This window comes from Coturnix japonica, chromosome 1 (genome assembly GCF_001577835.2).
Source record: "Coturnix japonica isolate 7356 chromosome 1, Coturnix japonica 2.1, whole genome shotgun sequence".
Classification (NCBI taxonomy): Eukaryota; Metazoa; Chordata; class Aves; order Galliformes; family Phasianidae; genus Coturnix; species Coturnix japonica.
In genome coordinates, this window is record NC_029516.1 from 8,553,742 (window position 1) to 8,580,409 (window position 26,668).

Consider the following 26,668-nt stretch of genomic DNA (forward strand, 5'->3'; position numbering starts at 1 on the left):
TCATTGACAGAAACATGCAGCTTTTTTTTTTTTTGTCTCTCTAAATGCTTTGACCCTGATGAGCATTGCCTTCAAAATTCTAAACATCATCAAATTAACAAACATTCTTCTGTCATTTAGAATAAATTACAAATAGGTGAAAATATAAGTGCTAGCTTTGCAGAAAGAACAGCTAAGCTGCTGTTGCTGTAACCAAGGGCACACCAGATATTTTTACCTACAAAACACAAGGCAATTGCCAACCAATATGGGAGCTCATTATCTTCATTAAATACATGAATTTCATGAAAAGATACAATCAGTCTATACAATTACATATTCTGTGAGAACAAATATGAGATAATTCTTCAAATCAGAGATAGAAGATGAAGGAAAGTAAAAAAGAAATAAATTACTGTTTTCATTCTCCAGCATTGCCATGCTTGCGGCATTTGATGCCACTAGGAAAATGAAAAAGTGTAAAATGAAATATTAAAAATATACACATATAAAATATACAACAAACAAACAAATATACAAAAATACAACAAAAAAACAAACAAACAAACAAAAAACATCTACCATCCAGTTTATTATTTTTCCATTTGTATTCACTTCTCCATTTTTTTTTAGTAAAAAAAAAAGAGTACTGGAAGAAATCCTGTACCACTGTGTACAGCTCAAGATTCTGTAGGTGAATTATTAGGAACCTTAGACTAAGATGCAGACTTGATGAATCTTCAGAAGTTCTTTAGAGGTCCAGACTGACCAATTAATGAATAAATAAAACATCTTGAACAGATCAGAGTTACATAAATACAAGGAAAGATACTAAACAGCCTCCATAGGACCTGAAAAGTGGGTGGAGATTCCAAAAGAAAACTGTATGCAGTGCTTTTCAAGTAACATCCTCAGTTTTTACAAATTATAAAGAGATAAGACAGATAAGAGAAGAAGAGATAAAGCACAGCTGATGTCTAAAGAAGGCGCCTCTGCATGAAAAAAACCTATTGAGGGAATATAAGTTGTGGCATAAAACAATATGTTAGAAATATGAGGAGTAGCTGAAGGATCTGGGGTTGCTTAGGCTGGAGGAGAGGAAGCTGAAGGGAGAACTCAGCTACCAGAAAGGAGGCTACAGAGAGAAGGACGCTGATCTTTTTTCTCAGATGATGTGATAGGACACAATAAAACACTCTCAAGTTGTGGCAGGGGATGTACAGATTTGAATGTCAAGAACAATTTCTTCACAGAACGGGTGGCCAAGCATTGGAACAGGTTGCCCTGGGAGGTGGTGCACTTACTATCCTTGGAAGTATTTAAGAGATATGTGGAAGTGGCACTGTTGTATACGGTTTAGCAGTGGACTTGTAGCGCTAGGCAGATGGTTGGACTTCACAATCCTAATGATCTTTTCCAACTGAAACAATGATTAAGAATTTTTCTTCCAGAACAACTGTACATTGTGTTTACATCTCTACCATTTTCAGTACCTCATCTAACTCATTAAACTGCCTATAGTTGTGTTTCTCCATTTCAGAAGGCTAATAACAAAGTCATCTTTTCCACAAAGTGCACTCGTGGCTTCAGAGAGCCTACCCGAAGTATACCTAACATACTCCTTACTAACCTTCTTCTTTTACTACTAGCATCTTGGAATTTTGTTCATCAGGGAACAACAATTATAAGTTCATACCTTCTCTCCAACCTGTGTTTCCTGTAATAATTCACTGGATTTTGGGAAGGATACTTCTTTTTCTAATTCAGAACAAAATAAGGTCCAACAGTGCAGTAAACTTTCCCCCAGACAAACAGAGGCAAAATAAGCCCCTCAGTTCTTGCTTTAACAAATTGAAGTAAATTGACATAGAAGTTAGAAGAATTCTTAGGAAAGAATGTTCAAATCATATCTTAGTTTTTACATGACATAACATTGTGAATGTTATAATTCTTTCACCTTTCTTCGCAAGGAACAAAATTATATATATATTTACATATACTATTTTAGGATATTGTTTCTGATGTATCTTTTTATAACCAAAACAAAACTATCTGCCCTGTTATATCCTCTCCATGTTTTTTCCTATTATTCATCTCAGCTCTCAGTTTGCAGAGGATTAAGGAGTAGGAACACCAAACAGAAGTGGGTGTTGGTCAGTGCCTTATTAAACAGAATTTGTGACAAATTCTTACCCTGAAAATATTTGCTCAGAGCCCAAGTGTAGTGTTCCTCTTTGGAAGGATGAAAAGCCATCAGTTATACATGTATCCACTATATCTTAACATATTTATCAGTACAGTCTCTTTATGGAATTAAATCTGCAGTGATAAATGCAGTGATAAGTGCAACTTATTTATTACAGATGCTATCTATAGATTGTTTGAAACAATTTAGATTATCTTTTAACTGTTGCCAAGAGTCCATGTATGTAAAATGATATCAAGTAATTGAACTACTCTCATAGAATTATTTTTTTTTCTAACCGGAAATGATTATAACATATAATCTGAATGTTCACCTTGCAGGCTGTGAAACTGCACCAAAACATGTAGAAGCCCTACATTTTATTTCAATTAGAACACTTCAGGTACTGGAAGTTAAATACATGTATTTCTTAAGAAATTAAAATGCCTCCTAAAATCACAAAAGGCAGGAAATTTATTAGTTGTCATTACCCCTATGCTCATAGCAAACAAGAAAGTACTTTGGTGTAACAGGAAAAAACTACAAAACAAAGATCTACATCAACCTTAACTTGAAGAAGTATAGAAGTATTTTGTACTGAACTCACAACTTACCTATGTATTCCTGAGAAAATGAGTAAGAACCAGACAAAAATAATTTTCTGCCCCAGTTTAAAAAACAGCTCCATCTTCAAATCTAGCCAGTCTCGGATCCTTCTCTGAAAAGATAAACATTGTCTTGTAAAACAAACAAAAAATGCCCTTCGCAATCAATGCGAATGTCTATGTGAAAAATTCAAGTTCATGAGGTATGCTTGTAATAATTACCTTAATGAATGGTTGGTTGAATATGTGAATCTCTGGTAAGTGTAACAATGAAAGGGAAAATCTCTTCCCCTGAGTTCTTCACAAGGATAAGGGGATAATGGGTCAGAATGAGAACATTTTGTGTGGTCAGTCACATACTGCATGGATTATTTCTTCCAAATATTGAATTAAGACATTCAGGAAATTATGCATTATCATTTAAAATAATCCAAATAATGACAACTCTACTCTTTCACTTAGAAAACTTCCACTTACTCAAGGATAAATTTATCTAACATCAGCTTCCTGCCATTTAACCTTGATATGCCTGTGATAGCAAAGTTGAAAGATCTCTCATTATCTTATCCAAATCTTTTCCATGTATAAGTACCTATACACAAAGATCAAGCTACCTCTTCACTTTTTTGATAAGCTGAATAAATATAGCTCCTTAATCCTCCTACCACAAGGATTCCTCAATTATATGTGTGTCCTTCCTCTGAACTCAGCAATATTTTTAAGTGTTCTGGAAGGGCATGCATTATAACCAGACAAACTATTTGATGAGGCAAAGTTGCTTCCCTACTTCTGTTTGAGATTCCTCTTTCGATAGACTCAAATGCTGAGTCTTGGCACAGCATCACACTGAGAAATCTCATTTTTATATTTTGGCACTTGATTCAAAGCTACTCTCTGGAGCTCAATTTTTTCCCAGTTAACTTTATACTTTGTTACAAAAACTAATTAGGTAGTGGTCACATATAAGAAGATGAACAAAGATTTCTAGAGATTCTTGTCATTGACAGCTGTAATAAGGCTTCTAGGATATTCAAGATACTAAATGAGATACTTCAGTCTAATGCTGGAAGGTAGCCTGACTGAACAAGGATCACCATTTATAGCATTCTTATGATAGCGGCCGTGTTCCTTTTTCCAATGAATAGCACTTTGGATACAACTGTTTTTAAATTTACTTCTAGATTCTAAATCATCTTCTAAACTTTAACTCAAAGTTTAGATCACTCCATAACACACTAAGAGTACCCATTATTCTTCATTATTTGCACCTCATCAGTCTTTTTCTGTCATTTTTAAATTTTACCATAAAAACTCTGTGTTCTTGTTAAAACCTCCAAGATCATCTAGTCCAACCATTCACCCACCACCAATATTTCCCCATGAAACTATATCCCTTGGCACCACATTTAAACATTTCTTGAACACTTCCAGGGACAGGGACTTAATCACCTCCATGGGCAACTCGTTCCAGAGCCTGACCCCTCTTTTGGAGAAGAACTTTTTCCCTAGTATTCAACCTGAACCTCTCCTGATGCTACTTGATGCCATTCCCTCTCGTCCTGTCACTAGTTACCTGGGAGAAGAGGCTAACTTCCATCTCTCTCCAACCTTCTTTCAAACAGTTGTAAAGAGTTATAAGGTCACCTCTAAGCCTCCTTTCTCTAGAAAAAACAAGCCCAGTTCCCTCAGCTGTTCCTCATAAGAGTTGTGCTCCAGACCCCTCATCAAATAAATAAACAAATAACTTTTAATCAAAAAGAAATCTTCAAGAAAAGAGGATTAATTGTTATGTACCTAATAACAGCTACACTTTCATATATGTCAGCAGTTCATGTTCCTTAAGAATTTCACAATGCACATTCTTTCATCTCAGCCAAATGTATTCAAATGCCTTAGAGAAATCCAAGTATTCTGAATCAGTACCATTGTTCTTATCAGACAACATGTTTGTTTGATAGTGCTCTCCATCTGTTAAATGGAGTGGCATTCATTATTTTTAGATTCTATCTAAATATAACTACTCATAGAATTTAAGTTGAATTTGGCAGAATTTATTAATTGATAAGTCACATGAAATGAATTTCCCACTATATTAAAGCTGTACTTTGGAGGATTAAAGAGAAGTTGCCAGGAAAAAAATGAATCAGTACAGGGGAATAGCTAGACCAAAAACAAAGTAATATTCCGCTAGTGTAGTAACAATGGGAATAGGTAGATCATTCCAGTCTGCCATCTCTTCCTATACATACTGGTTTCAGACAAACAGGTGTTAACAGCAACATCAGGTTCAAGACCTGGACAGTTGAAAAAGAGCCATTGCCTTTATAGCACAGCAGGAGGGGTAGAAGGGAGTCAGGACAGGTGGCCAGAATAAGGCCATAGGTTATTCCATACCATGTGGCACTGTGCAGAATGCTGTAAAACTGGGAGGAATTGGCTGGGGGTGGCAAATGTTAGCTGCTTGGGAGGTTGTTTTTTTTTCCCACAAGTTTTTTCCCTAATTGTTAGTAATCATCAGATGAGAGGGTCTTTATCTTGTATTTGTTCTGATGTGACCCTTGCAGTCCCCAGGTAAGATAAGACTGTCAAAACTAAGGAATATGGAAGGTCTTGGCTAGTTACGTAAAGACAAGAGAAGTTCCCCACAGAACTTCCTTTTGCTTCTGTGCAGAGCATTTGTACTTACAGTAGCCCCTAGTTATAAGTCTACATCTCCATGTAAACCTTTTAATTATAGAGATCCCTTATGAGGTATCTGGAACTTTCATACCTGCTGACCACCAATATAATTTTTAAATTGTGTTGTTAATGATCTTATCCTATGCCACAAGACCTTAATGAATTTGTCTTTACAGCTAAAGTTATACAAAACTGTGTCTCCTAAAATTCTGACAAATTCAACCACTTGTACATAATAACATCTGACTGCTAAGGATAGATGCCTGTGATTTCTTTACGTAGGTTTTTTTTTTTCCGTTGCCAGGGTATTTAACATGAATTAGATCAGTGAAATGTATTATTTCTGTCACTTTGCTAATCCCTTAGCAAACCCAGGCAGCAGTTTGACATAGCTCAAGATTTTAATTTTTTTATTTTTTTATTTTTCCATTGGTGCCCAATGTGTCTTGCTCATTTAAATGTAGAATAAAAGGCATAGATCTAAAAAATGTGGGGTTTTTTTTAGGGAGGATTTAATGTCTGTAATACTTTATGCACTTTCGTCCCATAGGACATTTGATCTTTTCAATATGTCACTGCATAGTAAAGAGGATTGAAAACAGTTACTACCCCCCAAAAAAAATTTATTATGTCAAATAGAGGAGAACTATTTCAGTTTGAGGAATCTGTCCTTAATAGTGCATCCTTATTTGGCTCACAGAATAAAAAATACTGTTGAATGAACATGGAAGGTGTAATTTTTAAATGTATTAATCCTCTGAAAGCAGGAAGAAGAACTTAACCAGTATATTTAATATTTTACGAATTAGCATTTGGAATTTTTTTAGAAGATCTTACATTATGGAGAGTTGTTTCATTACTGGAGAATCCCAGTATGTATTCTTCAGAACATATAAGCTGTATGACATAAGAAGTCTATTCAGACCTGACAAGGTGTGTTATATTCTGTTGTTATACAAAGAAAATATATTTTAGTGTTTATCTCTTCCACCAAGAGCCTTCTTGATGAGAAAAATGTGCAGATTAAAGTAGGATGATAAAGTGGAGAGCTCATTTTGGAGACATATTTGAATTATTTTCTGCTGATTGACAGAAATGTTCTGTGATGTTTCGTAACATCTTTTTTAAATTGGGAAACCAATTTAAAAAAACAAGGTTTCTCCTTCTGAAAAGAAGTGTCTGCAGAAGGTATATAGCATGTCTGTATGTGTAAAAATAAAAATATATGGATAAGCAAGAATACAAAGAAAAAAGACTGAAAAAAATATTTTGATAATACATAGGACAAAAGAGTATTAGCAAGATGCCATCTACATTAATTTCTTACATGAGGAAAAAAAAAAATCCAGTGGTACAAGTGAAATTCTCTGCAAATCTTGTATTGAAAATAAAATATTTGAAAGGCTGGTATTAACTTTAACATAACTTAACCTAAAGAGCCAAATAATTTATGTTACTATTCATGATTGTTGAACAAAGTGCCAGACATTAAAGGTGTAACAGTAAGTTTAAAACAGCCTTAAAAAATCTAAGAATAAATACAGTGGGCAACAAGTGCATTCTTTGTTTATAAATAACACATTTGCTCTACTGAATTCCTTGAGGGAGAAAGTTTGTTATTGTCTTGGAAATTTCATAAATTACACTAATTCCACAGAACCTACAACTCTCAGTAGAGCTGTAGGGGTGTCTCGCTAGCTACATAACTTAGTGAAATTTTTAAATCACAGTTTTTCCTATGTGTTACTGTTCAGCTAGAGATAGTAATAGCAAATAAATAAATAAATAAATAAATAAATAAATAAATAAATGGAGTGCTCAGAATCTGTGAATTCAATTATATCCCTTGTTTTGTATCTCAGTGTAATTGTCATAAAGGACAAAGGCAAAACTGCTATAGACTTCAATGGAATTTCTTTGTGAGAGGATGTCGTGCAAGCAAGAGATAACCTCACAGCTCTTGTTCACCACTGTACACAAGGGCAAGGAATACTTCATATTCGCTCTTCAGAGTAGGAATGTTAAGATCCCCATTGGGATCTATCTCCCTCACATGCCACTTGCAGTTCTGGGCTTCAGACTCCACTTCTGATAAACTTTGTTGAAAGCCCACTTTACCAGCTCACTTATTCAGCCAGGCAGTCTGTAAGGTTTTCCTTCTCTTGTGAAATCAGTGTGTCTCATCCATTTCCAATAGTCTTCCTCATGCAGGACCCCATAATTAAATAAAGTGAATCCTTGGTGTTCATACTCCCTACGCTTTTCATATCTAAAATAAATAAATAAAAAATAAATAAATAAACCAAACAAACAAAAAAACTTTTTCATTATTTCTCATCAGCAATGCACCCCTCTTTTACATTTTTACCATTTGACACAATTTGCAGGTGAACTTTCATAGTTTTTAATAGCATTCTTTTAAAACAACTCCAAATATATGAAACATAAGAAATAGCTTTGCATGTAATGTCATTCTTACTTTAAAATCATACAATCATGAGATCATTAATACTAATAACGAATTTGTCCAGTGACTTAAATAATAGAAAGTAGTATATACAGTGTTAAGAACTACTTTCACCAAAAAAATAAAAAATAAAAAAATCTACCCTGTCAAAATACTCTAAATATGATTTACCATTCTACAGTATAAACATCATGAACTTCTTTAATAATAAATAAAATAAACCAGAAGACTTAGGTCTCCTAGAAAATATACAGCTAAGAAATGTACTGAACAATTGTGGGACAATTTAAATTTCCTTGTAAAATGTCACTATGATATGTTTTACTTTCTTTGTTACCTGGAAAACACTATCAGTTAAGAGTGGAAAAAAAAAATATATATCCACTTACAGAAAATCAAATTATTTTCTCTCGTAAAAATAATATCATAGGAAATCCCAACAAAATCTCCTACATTTTTAAGCCCCTGATTTAGTTAAAAGATACAGATTTTGCATTAAAGCAGAGAATAGGCTTAGGTACCTTGTTGAATAGGAATGGAAGTAAGCATATGTTTTGAATTAATCACATTCATAAATGCTTTCTTGAACCAGAGCAAAGCAGTACTTGGCATGAGAGAAACCAATTTTCTGCAACAAAAGTTAAATGCAGTATTTAAATTTTAATGGCTCTGATTGACCTTTCCTTTCTTTATTATTTATAACCTCCATTCTTCTTCATAGTCTAAAATCATCAATTCATGTCAAATTAATGGTGAAATGCATGATGCCCTTGGAAATATCTTCTATTTCTTTTTAAATGACATGATTATTTTAATGGTACTTGAAAGTGTATAATGTTTCCTGGGTCAAAGTTATCATAAATCAAACCCAGAGCACCACTATTTCCAAACTCTATGTAGAAATCTGTAATTTCGCATATAGTCCTACATAGGTTTTTGTTGTTGTTTTTTGTCTTGTTTGTTTTGTTTTGTTTTCATTAATGTTATCCTAACCATTGATAACTACCCATAAAATAAATTCCAAAGGTGAATTGCTGTGTTGGATAACCTTTGATAAAACTGTCAGTTTTCTTTTGACATTTCTAAAAGGACGGCAATGTCACATACAGCAAGGAGGTTTAGAATTATGGTATTAGCCTTCAAAGCTGATTATTAATGTGTAACACTTATTTCACTTAAACTGGAATTCTGTGGAAGCTGGCACATTTAAAACCTGATCTTCAGTTACTTGTTCCAGTGATGGGAATAATTTACTGCAACCATGGAATATTTGGTATGCTGTCCTAAATGATGAAGATGGAAAATCTCTCTTGGAGAAGTCACTGATTACATCTAGCAGTGACTTTTCAAACAGTTTCATGCATCTGCTAGCTTTTATGAGATGTGTGTCCTGTTCTAAGACAGATGAGATCCACTTAGAAACTTCTTCAAGTTGATTTGAAACCCAAATTTTTATCTACTTTCACTGTTAGCAATGTATTTAAGCTACAATCCTCATTCAGAAATTCCAGATGTTAAAATATAGATAGTAAAAGGACACCATGCATACTGTCTAATGTTTTCATTCCATGGTTGTAAAGTTAACTGCCTTAAATGCATATATGTTATAAATGTTAAAAGAAACAGTTTTGTCTTCACCACTGATTTTGTTCTGATTCTCAGGGGAATCATTAGCTACTTAGCAGGTTTTTCATTGTCATACAGTATTTTGGTGTACAGCTACTAAAAATTCCACATCTTCTGGAAGACTCCAATACTTGGCCAAAACTCCCTGGTCTGAGAATCACTGCAGTTTTAACATAGGAAGATCTGAATAGGAAATGTAATTTAAGAGAACCAGGTGTGATCACCTATTGCCCTTCAACAGGGAATTTCACTTATTTTTCTCTGTATAGGAAGAAATATAAACCTTAAAGAATAAATTTGGATAACGCAACTTATGCCAGTATTTTTGTTTCCATATTTGAACACTAGATAATATTGATCTTTGATACTTCAGCATGTTTTGCTTTAATCAGCTACAATATTATTCCATTTTCCTTTGATTGGGAGTTCCATTTTCTTTCTTTCTTTTTCTTTTTCTTTTTCTTTTTCTTTTTCTTTTTCTTTTTCTTTTTCTTTTTCTTTTTCTTTTTCTTTTTCTTTTTCTTTTTCTTTTTCTTTTTCTTTTTCTTTTTCTTTTTCTTTTTCTTTTTCTTTTTCTTTTTCTTTTTCTTTTTCTTTTTCTTTTTCCTTTTCTTTTTCTTTTTCTTTTTCTTTTTTTTTCTTTTTCTGATGGAAAGTATTAAGACTACAACATTTTTAAATTTGAAACTCTCTGTTTATCTCCCCCCTTACTTCTACATCTTCCAATCTAGAAATATTTTTTTTTACTTTTTTTGTTTATTGACCTAATCCATTGCCAATTACTTTAGTAAGATCCCAGAAGGTAAGTTTTTTCATGACCCTTTAAATATCTGATTGGAGATTAAATAGCATCACACATTCAAAGTTTCTTAGAACATTTACTTTATTTTACTACAATTTTACATTATTTTATTACAATTTTGACTCCCTATTCCATTTGTGTACTCTCAGAAGGATTTTTTCCATTCCTACTCTCTCCTTGCTATTCTTTTTCTACTGTTAATCCAAAATATTACAGTATTTAGTTTTAAAGAAATAACTGGTACGTGATGTTTGAAAAGTATGAAATGAGGTTGAGATTTCCTCAACCACATAAATATTTCTTCATTGTTTGACACTTACCCAAAAGCCGAATGGGAATGGTTACTACTGATGTGCATTTGTAGCTGATAGAGAAAAAAAAATAATATTCTTGCAAGACCAGTATCTACAATTATTGTAGATAATTTGTAGATAAAAATAAAAACTATTTTTTGCTGCATCAGCTATAATGTCAGGCCCTACTGTAGATTTTGTGCCAGAGTATGGTTAGCACAGGAGCTTCTTAGGAGGTGAGATTGAGTGCCTTGTTAATTCATAGGCTTTAGGACTCATTACTTTGAGGAGGGTTGCTTGTTGTTTTTTAATGTGTGTGTGTGTGGGGGGGGCTTTAAAACTTCAATTAGATATGAAACAGATGTTTTACTTTCCAGAATTGTATTCTGAGTTGCAGCACATTTCTACGGAAACTAATTTTCTGGGAAGAAAAAAAAAAAAAAAAAAAAAAAAGGATTTATTGTTTAGACATATAGGAGATAGGAGTGGATAGGAATGGATGTGGAAGGTGGAAGATATGTACAACAGCTTGACTCATTTGTGATCTAAGAAGTCAACAGTGCTTTAAAGGGGAGGGGCTTGTAAAAAGTCAAGAATATATTCCTTTAGATGAAATTCACACAGATATTCCACTAATCATTGATATGTGGATGCTAAATTCTCTACAACTTGCTCTGCATTTATTTATTTATTTATTTATTTATTTATTTATTTATTTGTCTATTTATTTATTTATTTATTAGCTCTTGCCATCATAGCAACTTTCTGCCCTATGGAATGGTCACTCTTTCTGCATCTTTTGTATGTTTCTTTCAGGAGAGCTTCAGGAGTGCATAGCTGCCACAAGCCTCTGCATTTTGTTATATGGGTTGTTTTCTGTTTTATTGTTGCTCTGTTATGTTTTTTTTCTGGGCAGTTTATTATATAAATAGTTTTAAAAGTTCTCTCACTTGATAATTTATTCAGACAATATTTGTTGGGTCCTTTTGAAAAAGATGAGAGAAAAGCAGTAATCTAAATAAAAATCTGAATTGCAAAATATTTATCTGCCTTCAAAGACTTATAAACTTAATTTAACAAAGTTGCCAATGTTTTTTCATGCCTATATTCTGCAGAAATCACATCTGCTATGAAAAATATAACTGGGGATTCATTTCTAAGCATGCTTTTAGGAAGAAATTAGATAGACATGTAAAAGCTACCAACAGAAGATAACACAGCATGATATATTTAACAACTATTGGAAAAAATGTTTAAAGAGGAAAAATATATTCCACGGCTAGACTTCTATCTAAAGTTTAGGTAATTTGGAGGAAAGACAGAGAAATATTCACTCCCTACTCTCATAGATATGGAAGAAGTACAATTTTACTGCATATTTAAACAATTCTTTTGGGATAGTGTACACACAGCAGTGATTTGTAGAAATCTGGATAATTTTTATGAGTATATCAGTGAACAACAGTAATTGCATTTTCTCCCTAATGAATTCAATTCAGAACAAAGGTATAACAATGTTAAAGCTGGTCTCTGAGGACTTTTTTATTTGCCTGCAAGGCTTACACAAGGCTTACATTGTTTTCTGCTTTTTTTTAAATTAATTAATTAATTTATTTTTTAAGGATCATCTGTTTCAACTGGAATCGCACAAATTCGAGAGAGGACGAGGCAGGTGCCCTTTTGACCCTACTTCTTCCTTCACTTCCATCTTAATTGGTAATGATCTTTATGTCACAAGCTTCATGGTCATGTCAATGTGTCATTTTGAGCATCTTTCATCAGCATGCCAAGGTGTTGTCAGTCTTACACTGTTTTCCACGTGTCACACTTAATCCTCACTGTGCTGCTTTCATTAATGTTGCATCTCAGGCAGCATTCATTCCAGCAAGAGTGTTTCAGTGGAGTTAGTTGATGTTAAATGGCACGTGTGATCCGGAAGAAGTAATTGCATAATTTTGGAAATAATTTCCTGCATTATTTCAAAGCAAAGAGATATGCCTAGCGTAGCCTTTTACAGAACTAAGATAAACATGCAAAGCTTGCTGATTTTCATCTTTGGGGATGTAACCCGAATAACAGAAATCTTGTAAAAATATGATTTTTGCTGTTTTTTTTATTTTTTATTTTTAATATTTAAGACATTTACTGTTTATATAATGTATAGTGGTTTTGAGTTTAAACTTTTTTTTTTTTTCTATATTGTCTTCTAAGAAAATGAGTGACTTTCTATTGATCGTACAATCAACAATAATAACAATAGAATTCAGTGTATTTCCTGCAGTGCCAAATAGCTGTGCTAAGCTAGTGTTCCTCATTGTTCCTGGTAAGTCTATCACTGTAGGGCTGTGAACTTTGAAGTTGTAGTACAGTAAACTATGTGGGTTTTTTTCCTCAGTAATCTGTTCCTGAGAACATTTTGTGAGATGAAATAAACTGGCAATATTATAGTACATTGGCTAGAAATTCATGGAAGCAGCAGGTAAAGGGTGGAATTTAGATTCACTTAGGGAGTAACACAGTCATTTTATATTTTTAGGAAATACAAATAAAATGAAAACTAAGCATTCAAAAAGAATGTTAACTGAAAGAAAGAGCTAGAAAAGAGAGGCTAGGAATCAAATTTTAAGTTTTTCAAGGTCACAAAAGGGAGAGACTGATTTTTACATTTTTATTTAAAATATAAGAGTTGGAACTTTAATCTAGACAGCTAACATTTTTAATTATTAACTGAATTGATACAAATCATACATGGTATTGAGGAGGTATTGGCCATGAGTGACAAATATATATTCTTTATAAGCTAGGTTTAATTTTTCATTTACAACAACAAATTACAAGAAGAATATTTGCCAGTGATGCCAAGTCTCTCAAATTGCTGCAGTTCATAAGAAATATTGATTGTTTCCATTATCAAACATTACAGCTCAAATTCTTGAGTTGTTGGTTTAAGTCATGAAAGAATCAGGGAAAAATTAGACTGTATTTTGTCTGACCTTCCAAAATCCATTACGTACAGATTGTTACACCCTTCTACCACTCTTATTTCCAGATTGTTTCCACAGTTTTTAACTGATTCCAGTCTTAACTCGGCCTGAGTACAAGGACTTATCCCATGGAATTTGCTGTAGGCCTGAAACCTTGTGGTCTTGGAAGTCCTTCTTAACCTGAACTCAGATATAACTAAGTAAATAAATTAACCTGATCATGTTCCTACTGTGAGATCAATGTGAATTTTATTTGCTCAGATGGAAGCCAGATTGTCCTACTGAGCATTTCAAGACTAGTGCTTAGTCACTGTGATTCTGGCCTAGTCATTACCATGCCTGGATTATGAGAGGTTCCTGCAGATCCTCACAGTTTTATCTACAAGAGTAATTAAATAAAAAAACTTTCTTTTGTAAACAGTGATGTGTTTTGAACGTCAAATCAAAGACTTATAAGATCAGTCTTAGAAAGCTACATGTTCTGTAATATGTAAGTTTAACATTGGAAAAGAATGTATTTTTATCATATCACTGATACAGTATCCAAAAAACAGACAAACTTGCACCTCTTCACAAGGACAAGTGTGACCTGAGAAAGAAATTTGGAGGCTTCCTTGATTCAATGAAAATTATTCCATTTCAAATAATTATGGAGTATTTTAAAAACAAAGCATTGTTCTTTGACATGTTTATTACCTTTATAATTTGATTGGAATTAAACATTCCCAGTAGTTAAGAAAAACATCCTAAAGAAGTTATTTCCATGTATTCTACTGTGTTATAATAACCAGAAACATGCAGCTTACAGAATAGAATTAATGCTGCTCCTTAAACTACAGACTGTATATCATTTGCCTCTGTAAGTATCCATTTGAAAATGGTGGAAGATAGAGATGTAAACATGTTTAATATTAAAGAATCTTTTAAATGATTTTTGAAAATTTATACTGAGGTATCTAATGCCAAATGCAGTCTAAAGAAAGGGGTGATCCTTCCTTCATATCAATTCTGGTTCCAGCTGCTTGTGTCTGTGACCCCATTGCAGCACATGTCAACTGCACCATGAACTCCTCTTCCAGTCCTCCATCCTACACTCAGATTCCTTTCTTCACATCCTCAAGTTTTCTTGGACATGGAGAATTCATTTAGTTGGTATGAAGTCATTTGCCTTTGGACGTTGCATTCAGTGATGCCTTCACTCTTCCATTCAGGCTTAGTTGATGTGCGTGTCCTTGAAAAAAACTTTAAGCAAAACTTTTACCAAAGTCTTTCACATCCCAGTTTCTCATCCCTTTTCTTCATAACAAAACAATCCAAAATCTACTTCCACCTCTGTAAGAAACAGCTCTAACTTTTATTGACACAGCAATTTATACCAGTGTAGATGTTGATTAATGGTGAGGATTAGGCTAACAGAGAAACTTTATCTACTTCTGATAAAAGTTTAAAAGCTTTTCAGCTTCATTTGCACCATCCCTAATTAGAACAAGATTTAGCTAGACTAATATAGTAGGAAAGAGACTTGCTTGTGCAGTGTCTCTTCATCTATCTCAACACTTCAGTTAAAGTCCTTCAAGGAAACAATAGTTCATGACTTTTAAACTATATCCATTTTTTTTTAAATTTTATTACCGGTCATCTGACCCAACAGTAATGTAGCTTGTAATGAATCTCCCAATTTATGAAGAATTAACTTTTAACTATTTATTGTCAACATCAGGAAACAAAGCCAATGTTAGATGAGTGCACATTTAGACAAACTACATATATACATATATAAAAAAACATTATTTGTAGTGAACTCTACCATCTGTTTTCGATAGCCATAATCTGTTTGATATCTGATCACACAAACTGATTAACTTAGATCATACTGGCTCTTGAAAGCTGAGAAATTAGATTATGCCTATATTTTGTTACCTGAAATTTTTCACAAGTAATTGATGATAAACCTTCCATCCATTGAATCTATTTTGGTAGTTTCTGTTGTTTGCAGTCCTAGAGCAGCTTCAAGTTTGTGTGTAATTTTCGTTTACTTTAGACAATGAACTAAAAATATTGCAGTTTCTCTCATAATAGAAGACAAAAGTTGAGTGACAGACATAAAAAGTAAATTAGTCAGAGAGTTTATTGGATAAGTAATTGTTATTTTGTTTTGATTTTGTGGTTTTCTGTGGTGAAAAATATAATTTTCTAAAAATCTGACTGGTAAAACTAATGGTAATGGATAGAGCACATAAAACGTCAAAATTGCATTACTTCTGAGAACTTCTGTTAAACAGAAACTCTAGCAGTGACCTAAGTTAATAGGCTGTAGAGCCATCAAATTAAAACAGTAAATAAAAGTTGTTAGTAATAGGAACCCAATGTAAGATGGATGTATTATGGATATAGCCCTATGTAGATATCTAAGTGAGAATAAAATAAAAAAGTACTTAATCCATCATATTTTCTTATCAAAGTAACTTTTTTTTCTTATATAGTTAGCTTGAGTGTAGTTAGCAGGCACAAGAACAAAATGAGACTCTTGGCTTTGTACATTCTTTAACTTTGCATGTTATGAAAGGCATTTTATGTGGATTAGAAACAGGTAAGTATGACCTAAATCTAGTGAAAAGAGATATAACTCTTAATGCTTTATGTGTATATGTGTGTTTAGATATATATATCCTGTGTATTAATTTGATGCATCTTTAAATATTTATATTTTTTATGATTATATATATACACCTAAAATTCACTGCCATAGACAGACTTGAGCAGTGGGCATGAGGTTCAAGAAATGCAAATACAAGATCTTGCACTTGAGTCAAGACAACCTCCATTAGCAATATGAGCTGGGAGATGAAAGGGTTAAAAGTGCAGTCCTGCTAAAAAATGACCTGGGGGTACTGAAGGATAGGAAGCTGTAAATGAGCCAGCACTATGCCCTGGCAGCTCAGAAAGCTAACCATGCTTGAGCTGCATCAAAAGAAACATGGCCAGCAGGTGAGGAAGGGAATCCTGCCCCTCTGCTCTGTAATGATGAGGGCTCACCTGGTGTACCACATCCAGGTGGGGAGTTCTCACTACAGGAGAGTCATGGACCTGTTGGAGCGCATCCAGAGAAGGGCCACAAAAATGATCCATGGAATGGAACACCTGTTCTACAAGTAAAGGCTGAGAGAGCTGGGGCTGTTCAGCCTGAAGAAGAGAAGGCTGTGAGGTGACCTGAGAGAGACCATTCAGCCTCTGAAGGGGAGCTAAAAAAAGAAAAAAAGGGGACAGACTCTTTATCAGGGTCTATGATGACAGAACAAGGGGAAATGTCTTCAAGTTCAAAGAGAGTAAATTTAGGTTGGATATAAAGAAAAAATCTTTTACAGAGAGGATGGTGAGCCCCTGAAACAGGTTGCCCAGAGGTATGGTTGGTGCTCCATCCCTGGAGACTTTCAAGGTGTGGCTGGAGCAGGCCCTGGGCAACTTGATATATGTGCATGACCCTATTCATTGCAGGGGAGCTGGACTAGATGAGCTTTGAGAGTTCCTTCCAACTCTAAGGATTCTATGATTCTGTAACAAGTGGCTATGGTGTATAACTGCAACATTCAGATAATTAATTAAACAGCAAAAATAGGGAGAAAAAAGAAATAAATTAACTGAAGTGTAGCTCAAAGACTATTATAAGAACACTAATATTTTATCTACATTTTCTCTAGTTTCTGATATCTTAGGCATCAGTCTGTTCAAAGGTTGTTATCTAGGAATTCTAGGCTTCAGATAAAAATTGGGTTTGATTGAATGAAAATGGGCTTTATATTAAAGAATGTGGAAAAATACAAGTACCTTGAGGGCAACCCCTGCAGAATTTTCTTGCTTGAAACAAACAGTAGATAACAGTGTGTATATATCCTAGAATCACAGAATCCTTACAGTTTGAAGGGGCCTTTAAAGATTATCTAGTCCCATCTAATCCCTAGCTCTCTCATCCTGTCCTTGTATGAGAGGTGTTCCATCCCTTGTATCATTTATGTAGCCTTCCTATGGGCATGATCCAGCTGGTCCTTTTCTCTCCTGTACTGATGACTCTACATCTGCATGCAGTACTCCTACTATTCACTTGAGCTAAAACTGTTATGTGCCTATGTGTGATTTTCTGTTTACTTGTTTTTGAGAGCTGTGAGATTTCTGATTGTTTAAAAAGAAAATTTTCATTCTTGTTTTATCAGGTGTAATCAGGCTGTGTTAAACAGTAGCCATTAATTTGTTAAGTATGTGTATATGTAATTCCTCACTGATGCTATAATTTGAATGGAAAAGAGGAAGAATGGTGGTGGTCTGTGAAATCACTCAATTCGCAGTTGATTTTCACTGGAAGACACTGGTTTATCAGTGATCTGCAGCACTACAGAACATTGCAACTAAGATAGCTGTGAACTGATATGTAGTACAGAGGAGAAAAAAATAGAAATAGTGCTAAGATTTTTCAAAACACAACCTCAAGTTGTCTCTAAAACTAGAATTAGTCAGCACTTTTAAAAACCTAATGGCGTTCAAGAGTCACAACATTCATTTAAAGGTCATGGGCAAAGGGCTACTGAGCAGGAAAAAAAAAAGATCCACTTAATGTCAGAAGTATGGGAAATCTCAGAATTATGCATAATATACTTGTGTCACATTGCTCAGTAGTACCTCATCTCTCTCTCTATAGGCCTTCTGTTCACTCTTATTACTTGTCTTATGTTTAACTTCGTAATACTTCATTATAAAAATCAGATTTAATGTCTGTGTATGTAAGTTATCTTCTGTGGAACAAAATCCATCCAAGAATTTGGCTTATTTCTCCTGAAATCTCAGAGGTGAAATCAGTGATAAGTTGCTCATTGCATGGCGGGGAGACATACCAGCAGATAATTATGTATACAGATACTTTATACCAATGTCAAATAGAATGAATAGCCTCCCCATCTGATCTTTCAAATGTTTGTATGTATAATTGCTATTCTTGATCACTAGCAAAATGTGAAGAATTGTCTACTTTGCGTGAATGCATCTTCCATATTATACCACTGTGACAAAAGACAACAGGGTCGTTTTTATTATACATCACAATAATTTACAAAAATAATTTAAAACAAAAACAAAAACAAAAAACCCAAAACAAACAAACAAACAAACAAACAACAACAACAACAAAAAAAATATCCAGTGGAATTCTCAGAGAGGAGTTTATGACAAATGTAATTCATTAATTAGGACTGTAACACTTGCTTGGAACATTACTCAGTGGTGAGTCCTTCTGTTTGAGCACCTCTGTGTGTTTTTGTTGTTGTCATTTTTTGTTTTGTTTTGTTTTTAAGTAAAGTTTTCTATTACTTCTACTGGTCCTATAATTTATACTTACTTTTAATTTCACGTGCCAATATTTTACACTGAATTACTACCATGTATTTTATAAGGTAATATCCATTCTTCATAAGATGAAGCCTAGGGGAAAACTATGCTCAGCAGAGGTCTCTGAACCAGACCCAGCTGCCAAACTACTCTAAACTGTTCAGAATCATTATTTAGAGTTATTGTACCATTAAATTCATATATATCTCTTAAAATAAACAGATTTCACACACTGAGGGAGACCAACAAGCAACATTCTTGCTTTTGCTGTAATCGTTTACAAATGCCAGCAAATGTTATTTGAAATGACGAGTCGTTTGTTTTGATTAGGGAGTAGGAAACCGTGCCACTGAAATCTCCACTCAGATTAGCCAAGAACTGGAAATAACTAATTTTCTTCTTCTTGTGCAGAGTAATTCCTGCCGTGTTATTTTCTGACACGAGGTTGCCACCTAGTGACCAACATTTTCAGCTTTTAAATGACCAACATTTTCTGCTTTTAAATTTAGGCCTAAGAAATTTACATTCCAAATGGATATGAAAAAAAAAAAGAAAAGAGGAAAAGGAAAAAGGAATTATTTCTGGTTATATCTGACCCAGATAGAGACAGTCCAGATTTCTGAGCCTACATATTCAGTGGTTATATCCAATGATACATAAATTATCAAAAGTTATTAGTAATCAATATATCTTAGAGTATTTCACTACACTTGTTTAATTCATAAATGCCCTTTTGAATATCAGTCCCTGTTCTGCTCTCATAATTTTGCCAGCAAATTTTTGCCACCATATGCACCATATGTACAGATCTCAAGTCCTGCTCTACTCTGGTGAATTGATATACATATCAAAACAAGCTATATAGAATCACAGAATCCATAGAGATGGAAAGGACCTTTGAGAACCATCCATTTTCTTGCCTTCTGAACATCTAAGTCCTTCATCAAGATACAGCCAAATGTGGCTATCCCAGGTAAAGTAGAATAGATCTAGCAGGCTGAAGGGAAAACATCTCAACCTAATAAAACTTGTGCTTCTTTATAGAAATGAACTCTAAACTGACAGGTGCAGACAAGGGCACATCTATAAATGCTTAGAAGCAAAATATGGATCAGGGTCATCACACTAGTGAAATCTTAGGTTCTGATAAAGAGTAGGTATCTCCAGAGCCAGGCACTAACTGAATTGAGAGTGAAATAATTGTGTTTAGGCACTTGATGTTACAGATGTTATTGTGCTAGATGTGATTGTTACTTTAATGCCTTCAGATTTTTTTTTTTTTTTTTTTTTTTTGTGATTCAGAATCTATTCCAAAGACATTGCCTTTTGTACCAAAATTTAAAATTGTTGACTTCATAGTATTTCAATGGTAAGCACTACGGAGCTCATAAGAAGAATGACTATAAACTCTTTAAACTGTATATAACTTACTGACACTTTCTCACCCCTTTTTGAGCAAAAAATAGTGAGCCATGTTTATAATGTTGTGCACACAATATTGAAGGAAATTAAATTGTTATAAAGTAGAGCATTATCAAATTTGTTTCTTCAGGTTTTTTGTTTTGTTTTGTTTGTTTTTTTAATTTGTTTTGTATATGGTCTACAGGTGGTGAACTTTTTACTGGTCTCTACAGTGACTACTGGGGAAGAGATGCTGCTCTCTTTCGCACCATGAATCGTATGGCACATCTCCGAACTGAACCTGATAGTGAGCGCCTGCTGAAAGGTACAGAAAATAGGAGAGGACAGAACATGGGACCAGTAGTACTTCAGATGACTAGAGAAATCCTATTTAACCAGAAATTTAAATTATTTTGTCCTTGCATGTTTATGTCTCATTGGAGATAAATATGTTTAGCGTATTTTTTTCCCATGAAATTTTTCATTAATCTTCTGCTACTATTAACAAATTGAAATCATTTTTTCAGATTACATGTTAACTTACTTTAAGAAGTGAAACTTGGAAATCCTCTGTTTTCCACTTTTAAAAGTGTGCTCAGGATAATCCCTATTATTTCATGACTTCAGATATGATTAAAATATTATTTTAAGCATTTATAACTGATCAAAACTTCTAACTAGAACACAGTGCTCTTTTTTCTATATGAAGTCATTTCCTCTTTATCAAACAACTGAATCTTCGCCACAATCTGTGCTAAAGAGGTTTTATGCAATAACATAAAATAATAAGAATGCAATGATCATACAGTTAAATGAAATAAAAATTAAAGTGATTTATTTAGAAGAAAAATGTAAAATTATTGCACAAGAAAAACATTGAGAAAATTCTTATGCTGGAGAACTTAGAAAATATTTCATGCTCTTCAACATGGCCTGTAAATGAATTTGAAAGAGTTTATATTTCTTTGCAATTAAGAGCCAGACTCTGAATTTTTCTCACTCCAAAAGTTTTGCAATAATTTTTCCTAACATTTGAGATTCAGTGTCCTTTTATGGTGGTTCATCTGGTATGCATTGTCTTTTCAATGAATATAGCTAGAAAAGACATATTTTTCTCGCAGATGTTAGGACAGTATTCTCTGGAATCAGAAGAGAGAAGAAAGTTCATGCTTTTTTCCTGCATGAATTTGAAATCATACCTGAATTCACCACATAAAAGCATGCTTGGAATGTTATTATATCTATTTAAGCTCAATACTTAGATCCTTACTGAACCAAGTGTTTAGGCCAGCTATACATGTTCAGTAACAGCTACATAAATGTTTGAACATGGAAGTAAATTTAATCTTCTCTCTGGAAGGTGCCATTCCCTTAAATATGTAATTCTCTGTATTGTGGCCTCCATCTTTGTTTTTAATTCACACAATATTTGAAATTTAAATCTGTAATATATTTAAATATATATTGAAAAAAACTTTGGAAAATTAGCAAGCAAAATCTCTCTAGCCATATGTTAAAATAGTGACTATTTTTCATAAAGAATAAGAATTTAGAAAATATTTACATTACCAACCGCTTCTTAAGTAACTGTACTAATTACAAGAACTAATTATGTTCTCAATTAAGGAGTCTGTAAAAAATTTGCAATGATTCTGTGAGATTAAATTATTCATAGCTTGCCATAGTGTGGGGTTAAAAGTTATGGAACACATACCAAAGTTAGTACTTAGGCTTCAACTCTGCACCAAAATGTCAAAGAAGAAAAATCTCTGAATATTTTTTATTTTATTTCATGACAAAAATGCACAATTTGTCTTTTATCTAGGAAGACATATATAGAATATAGAATTCATATAACAATTATTAGCTGAACTTTAAGTGAGAGGCTGTTTTTCCAAAGTTAGCATTCCTATGCCAGATTTGTATGGAACCAGAGATTGTTACGCGAATATTATTGCCAGGTTTTAGCCTAACCCAAATATAAAAACCCCAGAGAACAGAAATGAAAAGGAATCTTTTTCTTGCGCACATACATAGGAGTACTGACTTGTGAATCAGAGTGATAAAAATAATTTGATACTAATATATTCCATATGTTCTATAGATATCCACGTATTATTATTATTATTATTATTATTATTATTATTATTATTATTATTATTATTATTATTATTATTATTATTATTATTTTCCTATTTAGATCAACCTGTTCTTCTCAGGTAACTCTTTGACTGACATAACCCTGACTATTATGTTGGTTTTTTTGTTGTTGTTGTTTGTTTGTTTGTTTGTTTGTTTTGTTTTTTCTTTTTACCTGATTTTTTTTTTAAGGGCTGAAAAAAATAAAAAATGTTGTAATGAACTTCATCTGAATTCATTTTTGTTTTCTTTTGAAGAACCAAAGTTTGTTGGCTCATACATGATTCCTGACAATGAAGACCACGACGATAACAAAGTGTATTTCTTCTTTACTGAAAAAGCATTAGAGGCTGAGACAAGCACTCATGCCATTTATACCAGAGTGGGACGTGTGTGTGTGGTGAGAACCTTTTTCTGATACTCCAGCTGAGTGGGGAGATAAAATAAATAAATAAAATGAGAAGCATTCTCCTTTCTTTTTTCCTTCTCTCCCAGGCAAATACAGAATCTGATAATATACAGGAGATTATAGATCTGACTGAAAACTCTGCTTCTCAATGTCCTCAAATATTAGAAAACTCAAAAATAACCCAAATTTTGGTCTTGAGACAAATTCTCCTTGAGAGATGAAAATAAAGTTCCGACACCCTACTATTCAGTTCCATCTCTCTTTGAGCTGATATGTGGTACCAATAGGAATAGTTCCCCACAGGACTCATTTACCATCACAGATTCTCAGTTCAAATCAAGGCTCCACTGTCCATAACGTTGTCTGAAGGTCCTTCTATATATCACAACAGACATTAACTGATCTCCCTCATACTTCTGTTGACAGGACCAGCCCAGCCACAAGTTCTCTCTGATGCTTCCACTCACTTTCCTACTCTGTCAGCGTGAAGCAGGCTTGACTCAATTGCATTTATGCAGGGTTGACAGCTATCCAACCAGATATCCTTTTGTAGCCAGTACAACAGGACAAGAGGCAATCGGCAATGACTGAAACATCCGTATTCTATCTATCTGACCATAAGAAATCACTTTTTTCTTGTGTTAGAGTGGTTGCACAGAGAGGCTGTAGAGTATCTGTCCTTGGAGATATTCAAAACCCAAGTGAGTATGGCCCTGAGTAACTTTCTGTAGATGACCCAATTTAGCAGGCCAGTTGGACTAAAAATTATCCAAAAGCCCCCTGCCAAATTCATGCTTCTGTCATTTTGTGATTCTGTAAATTTCAAATATATTTCTGATGCATCTGTAGAGTGATTTCTAAACAACAGCTAATTGCTTTTATTTAATATATAACTCCTGTTCTTCTCAATGTCCTGAAAGGAAGAATGTACAGAAAAAGAAAACTGGAACAAAGGACTGAATTGCCTAGAAACGAGTGAGAAGTTTATTTCTTAGCCCAATTTCATCTCTGAAATAAACTGTGTTCCTTCCTAGCTATGGAAGATAATTTCCTAGAACTGATGAGTAAAGAAGATATGAGATAAAAAATGTGCTTTCAACAAAGTGTATCACATATGCCCACCAACATACTACTTGTTAAAATGTCTTTAAATGTGTCCATATATAACTTAAAACACAGTATACAGAGTACCAAAAAGGGCCTAAGACATTATCATTCTCATAGGCAGTTTGCTTTCTGAATTCAACAATGCATCAAGGCCTGAAGCCAAATTCTTTGCCCTGTGTTCTGGTATATGTCAGAATAGATTATTTTGATAACTCCCTCTAGTCTGAAATATATTGACCTGAATGTCTTATCTCTAGCCAAGGGTTAGAACAAAATCCCACAGATCTTTCTCCTCCACATGTCCAAAACTCCAAATGATTTATCATCCAGACATTACATTAACAGCCTTCATTCTGTGTGCTGTAGTTCAAATTTGATTTCATGAATATAAAAAATAAATAAATCAAGAGCTAGCTAGTGATTTGAGAACTGGCCTTTTTATCAACTTTTACATTTTCATTTGAATTGTAACAGACTTTACAACTCAGAGGCATCTACCCTGTATATATCTTCTTTTCTAAGGAAAATGGACATTTTTAAAGATGCAATGTGAAGATGAGGAAATCCGTTAATTTCATTAGGATAAAGCTGTGAGAGGAACTTAGCAAGCCTCTTACAGAACCTTCAGTATGTACTGAATATCAGGCCATGGCTACTGAGAATACTGTTCAAAGTTACAAAGTCTGATTGCCGAGTTAAGTACACCATTTTTCTTAACAATCCCAAGAGAAAAAGGAAAAAAAGAAAGAAAAAAAAAATCACAAAACAAAACAAAACAAAACCTTTCAGCCATAATGAAGTGGGATTTAAAGCTGCTGAAAAAATTGATAAATTGTTAGAACATCTTACAGACACTTGCCTCAGACTTGTCCAGCTGTACCAGCTGTATAGATTCAGGGCTTCCATTTCCAAAACTGTTTTCATTAAACCCTGCAGTGAGTGCTTGAAGCAGAGCTAAGTTTTGTTAATGTACTCATTGCATCCAGTTAAACAAAAAGAGAAGGTTTACAACAGCTGCATATTTAACCTATGCATGGATACAATACAGAATTTAAAAATTCTCACAAACCCACAAGTCATATAAGGCCTGGACTTGATCAATGCAATCTTACTTGCATCTTACCATTTCCAAAGCAGTTATGCTAGTAATATACATGTGGTCTGAAAATGCATACGTTTGGCATTAAGAAATACAACAAGAGACTAATTCAGTGGAGATGTTTGTGCTTCTAGAGTTATTTAAATTACCAAAAGTGTTTGTTTCTTTTTATGCAGAATGATATGGGAGGACAGCGAATGCTCGTGAATAAATGGAGCACTTTCCTCAAAACCAGACTAGTTTGTTCTGTGCCTGGGAGAAATGGAATTGATACGCATTTTGATGAATTAGGTAAATACTCTAAACTTCAGCAAACTTAAAATAATCATAGAAAATTATGTACTTTTATGATAACACATCTAACTTTATACCGTGCACATTTTCATTAGTTGAAAACATGCATGTGAAGTTTGTTGTCATCAATTATAGCTTTACTCATTGTATTAATTTTAAAGTATGCTTCTAAAATCTGCATTAAAAAAAATAGCATATATGAGTTAAATAAGATTACCCCACAACAAAAAATGAAGTGTCTCTTTTGGGACTAAAAAAATTAGTTTGCTATCAATAACTCTTCATTTATATTTTACAGAGGATGTGTTTTTGCTGCAAACTCGTGATAACAAAAATCCAGTGATATTTGGCCTCTTCAGCACTACGAGGTAAACAACTAGAAGAAATAATAGCAGCAGTAGAGGAATGTAGAGGCTATTGAAGAGACAGAAGCTCCATGATGAATATCACAAAGATAATACGTAGTAAACAGTTCAATCCATGCTCTATTCACAGTGGTCTTTCTTGTTAATGTAAAAACTGCTTTGTGATGGTGGCTTGAAGTCTCACATCATGATACAGTTTATCTGTTTCCCAGAAGACATGAATTAACTAAGTATTTATCTAACTGATAATCTTCTAGTGTCAACACTGACATACTCCTGCATGGTTATAATAGCAGTCTATGAAAAATACCTGTCTTCCTTGAAGAGCTCCACTGTAATTCAATGTTAATTTGATAGTAAATTAAATTCCTATTAACTTCTTATCAAAGCCTAAATCATTAGCTGTGGCGTTGCTGGTGGCCTTTTTTTCCACATCAGCATGATCCAAGTGCAGACTCGTTTCATGGAGATCTAACTTTAGGATGTCACTGGTAGAGAGGTAGAGAGGAGAAGCTATGCTGTGGCCAGTATTTTGCTCTGTTGCTTCATTGTTTTTGAAGAAATATAGACAAATCTAGCCCTCTAAGGAAATATTCATGTATCAGTTCTTGCTGGCTCTCTATGCCAGCAGGAAGAGGTGAACACCTGACTAAAATTATCTAGATTACCTTCTGGAGACTTCAGAGAGAACCGTTTTGCAAGGAGCACTGATGCTTCTTTAAAAAATAATAAATTACTTATTCAGAACTAAGAGTGTAAAATGTATAAAATTTTAAAGGGAAAATATATTATATGTGTATTGATCTACACAGATTAGTCTTTATGACCTTATAACTCTGACCAATGTTTCCATACACTGAC

At 33.7% G+C, this 26,668-nt stretch overlaps 1 protein-coding gene across 1 annotated transcript in view; it reads left to right on the top strand.

Moving 5' to 3' along the window:
* The window catches only part of SEMA3E (semaphorin 3E), a 120,964-nt gene that overhangs the window by 69,400 nt on the left and 24,896 nt on the right, over positions 1 to 26,668 (top strand). Inside the window, exons 5-9 of the mRNA XM_015880582.2 lie at positions 12,259 to 12,352; positions 20,600 to 20,719; positions 22,791 to 22,933; positions 25,325 to 25,439; positions 25,741 to 25,810. Of these exons, the coding sequence (XP_015736068.1) occupies positions 12,259 to 12,352; positions 20,600 to 20,719; positions 22,791 to 22,933; positions 25,325 to 25,439; positions 25,741 to 25,810 (542 nt within the window). The remainder of the gene's footprint in view (positions 1 to 12,258; positions 12,353 to 20,599; positions 20,720 to 22,790; positions 22,934 to 25,324; positions 25,440 to 25,740; positions 25,811 to 26,668) is intronic.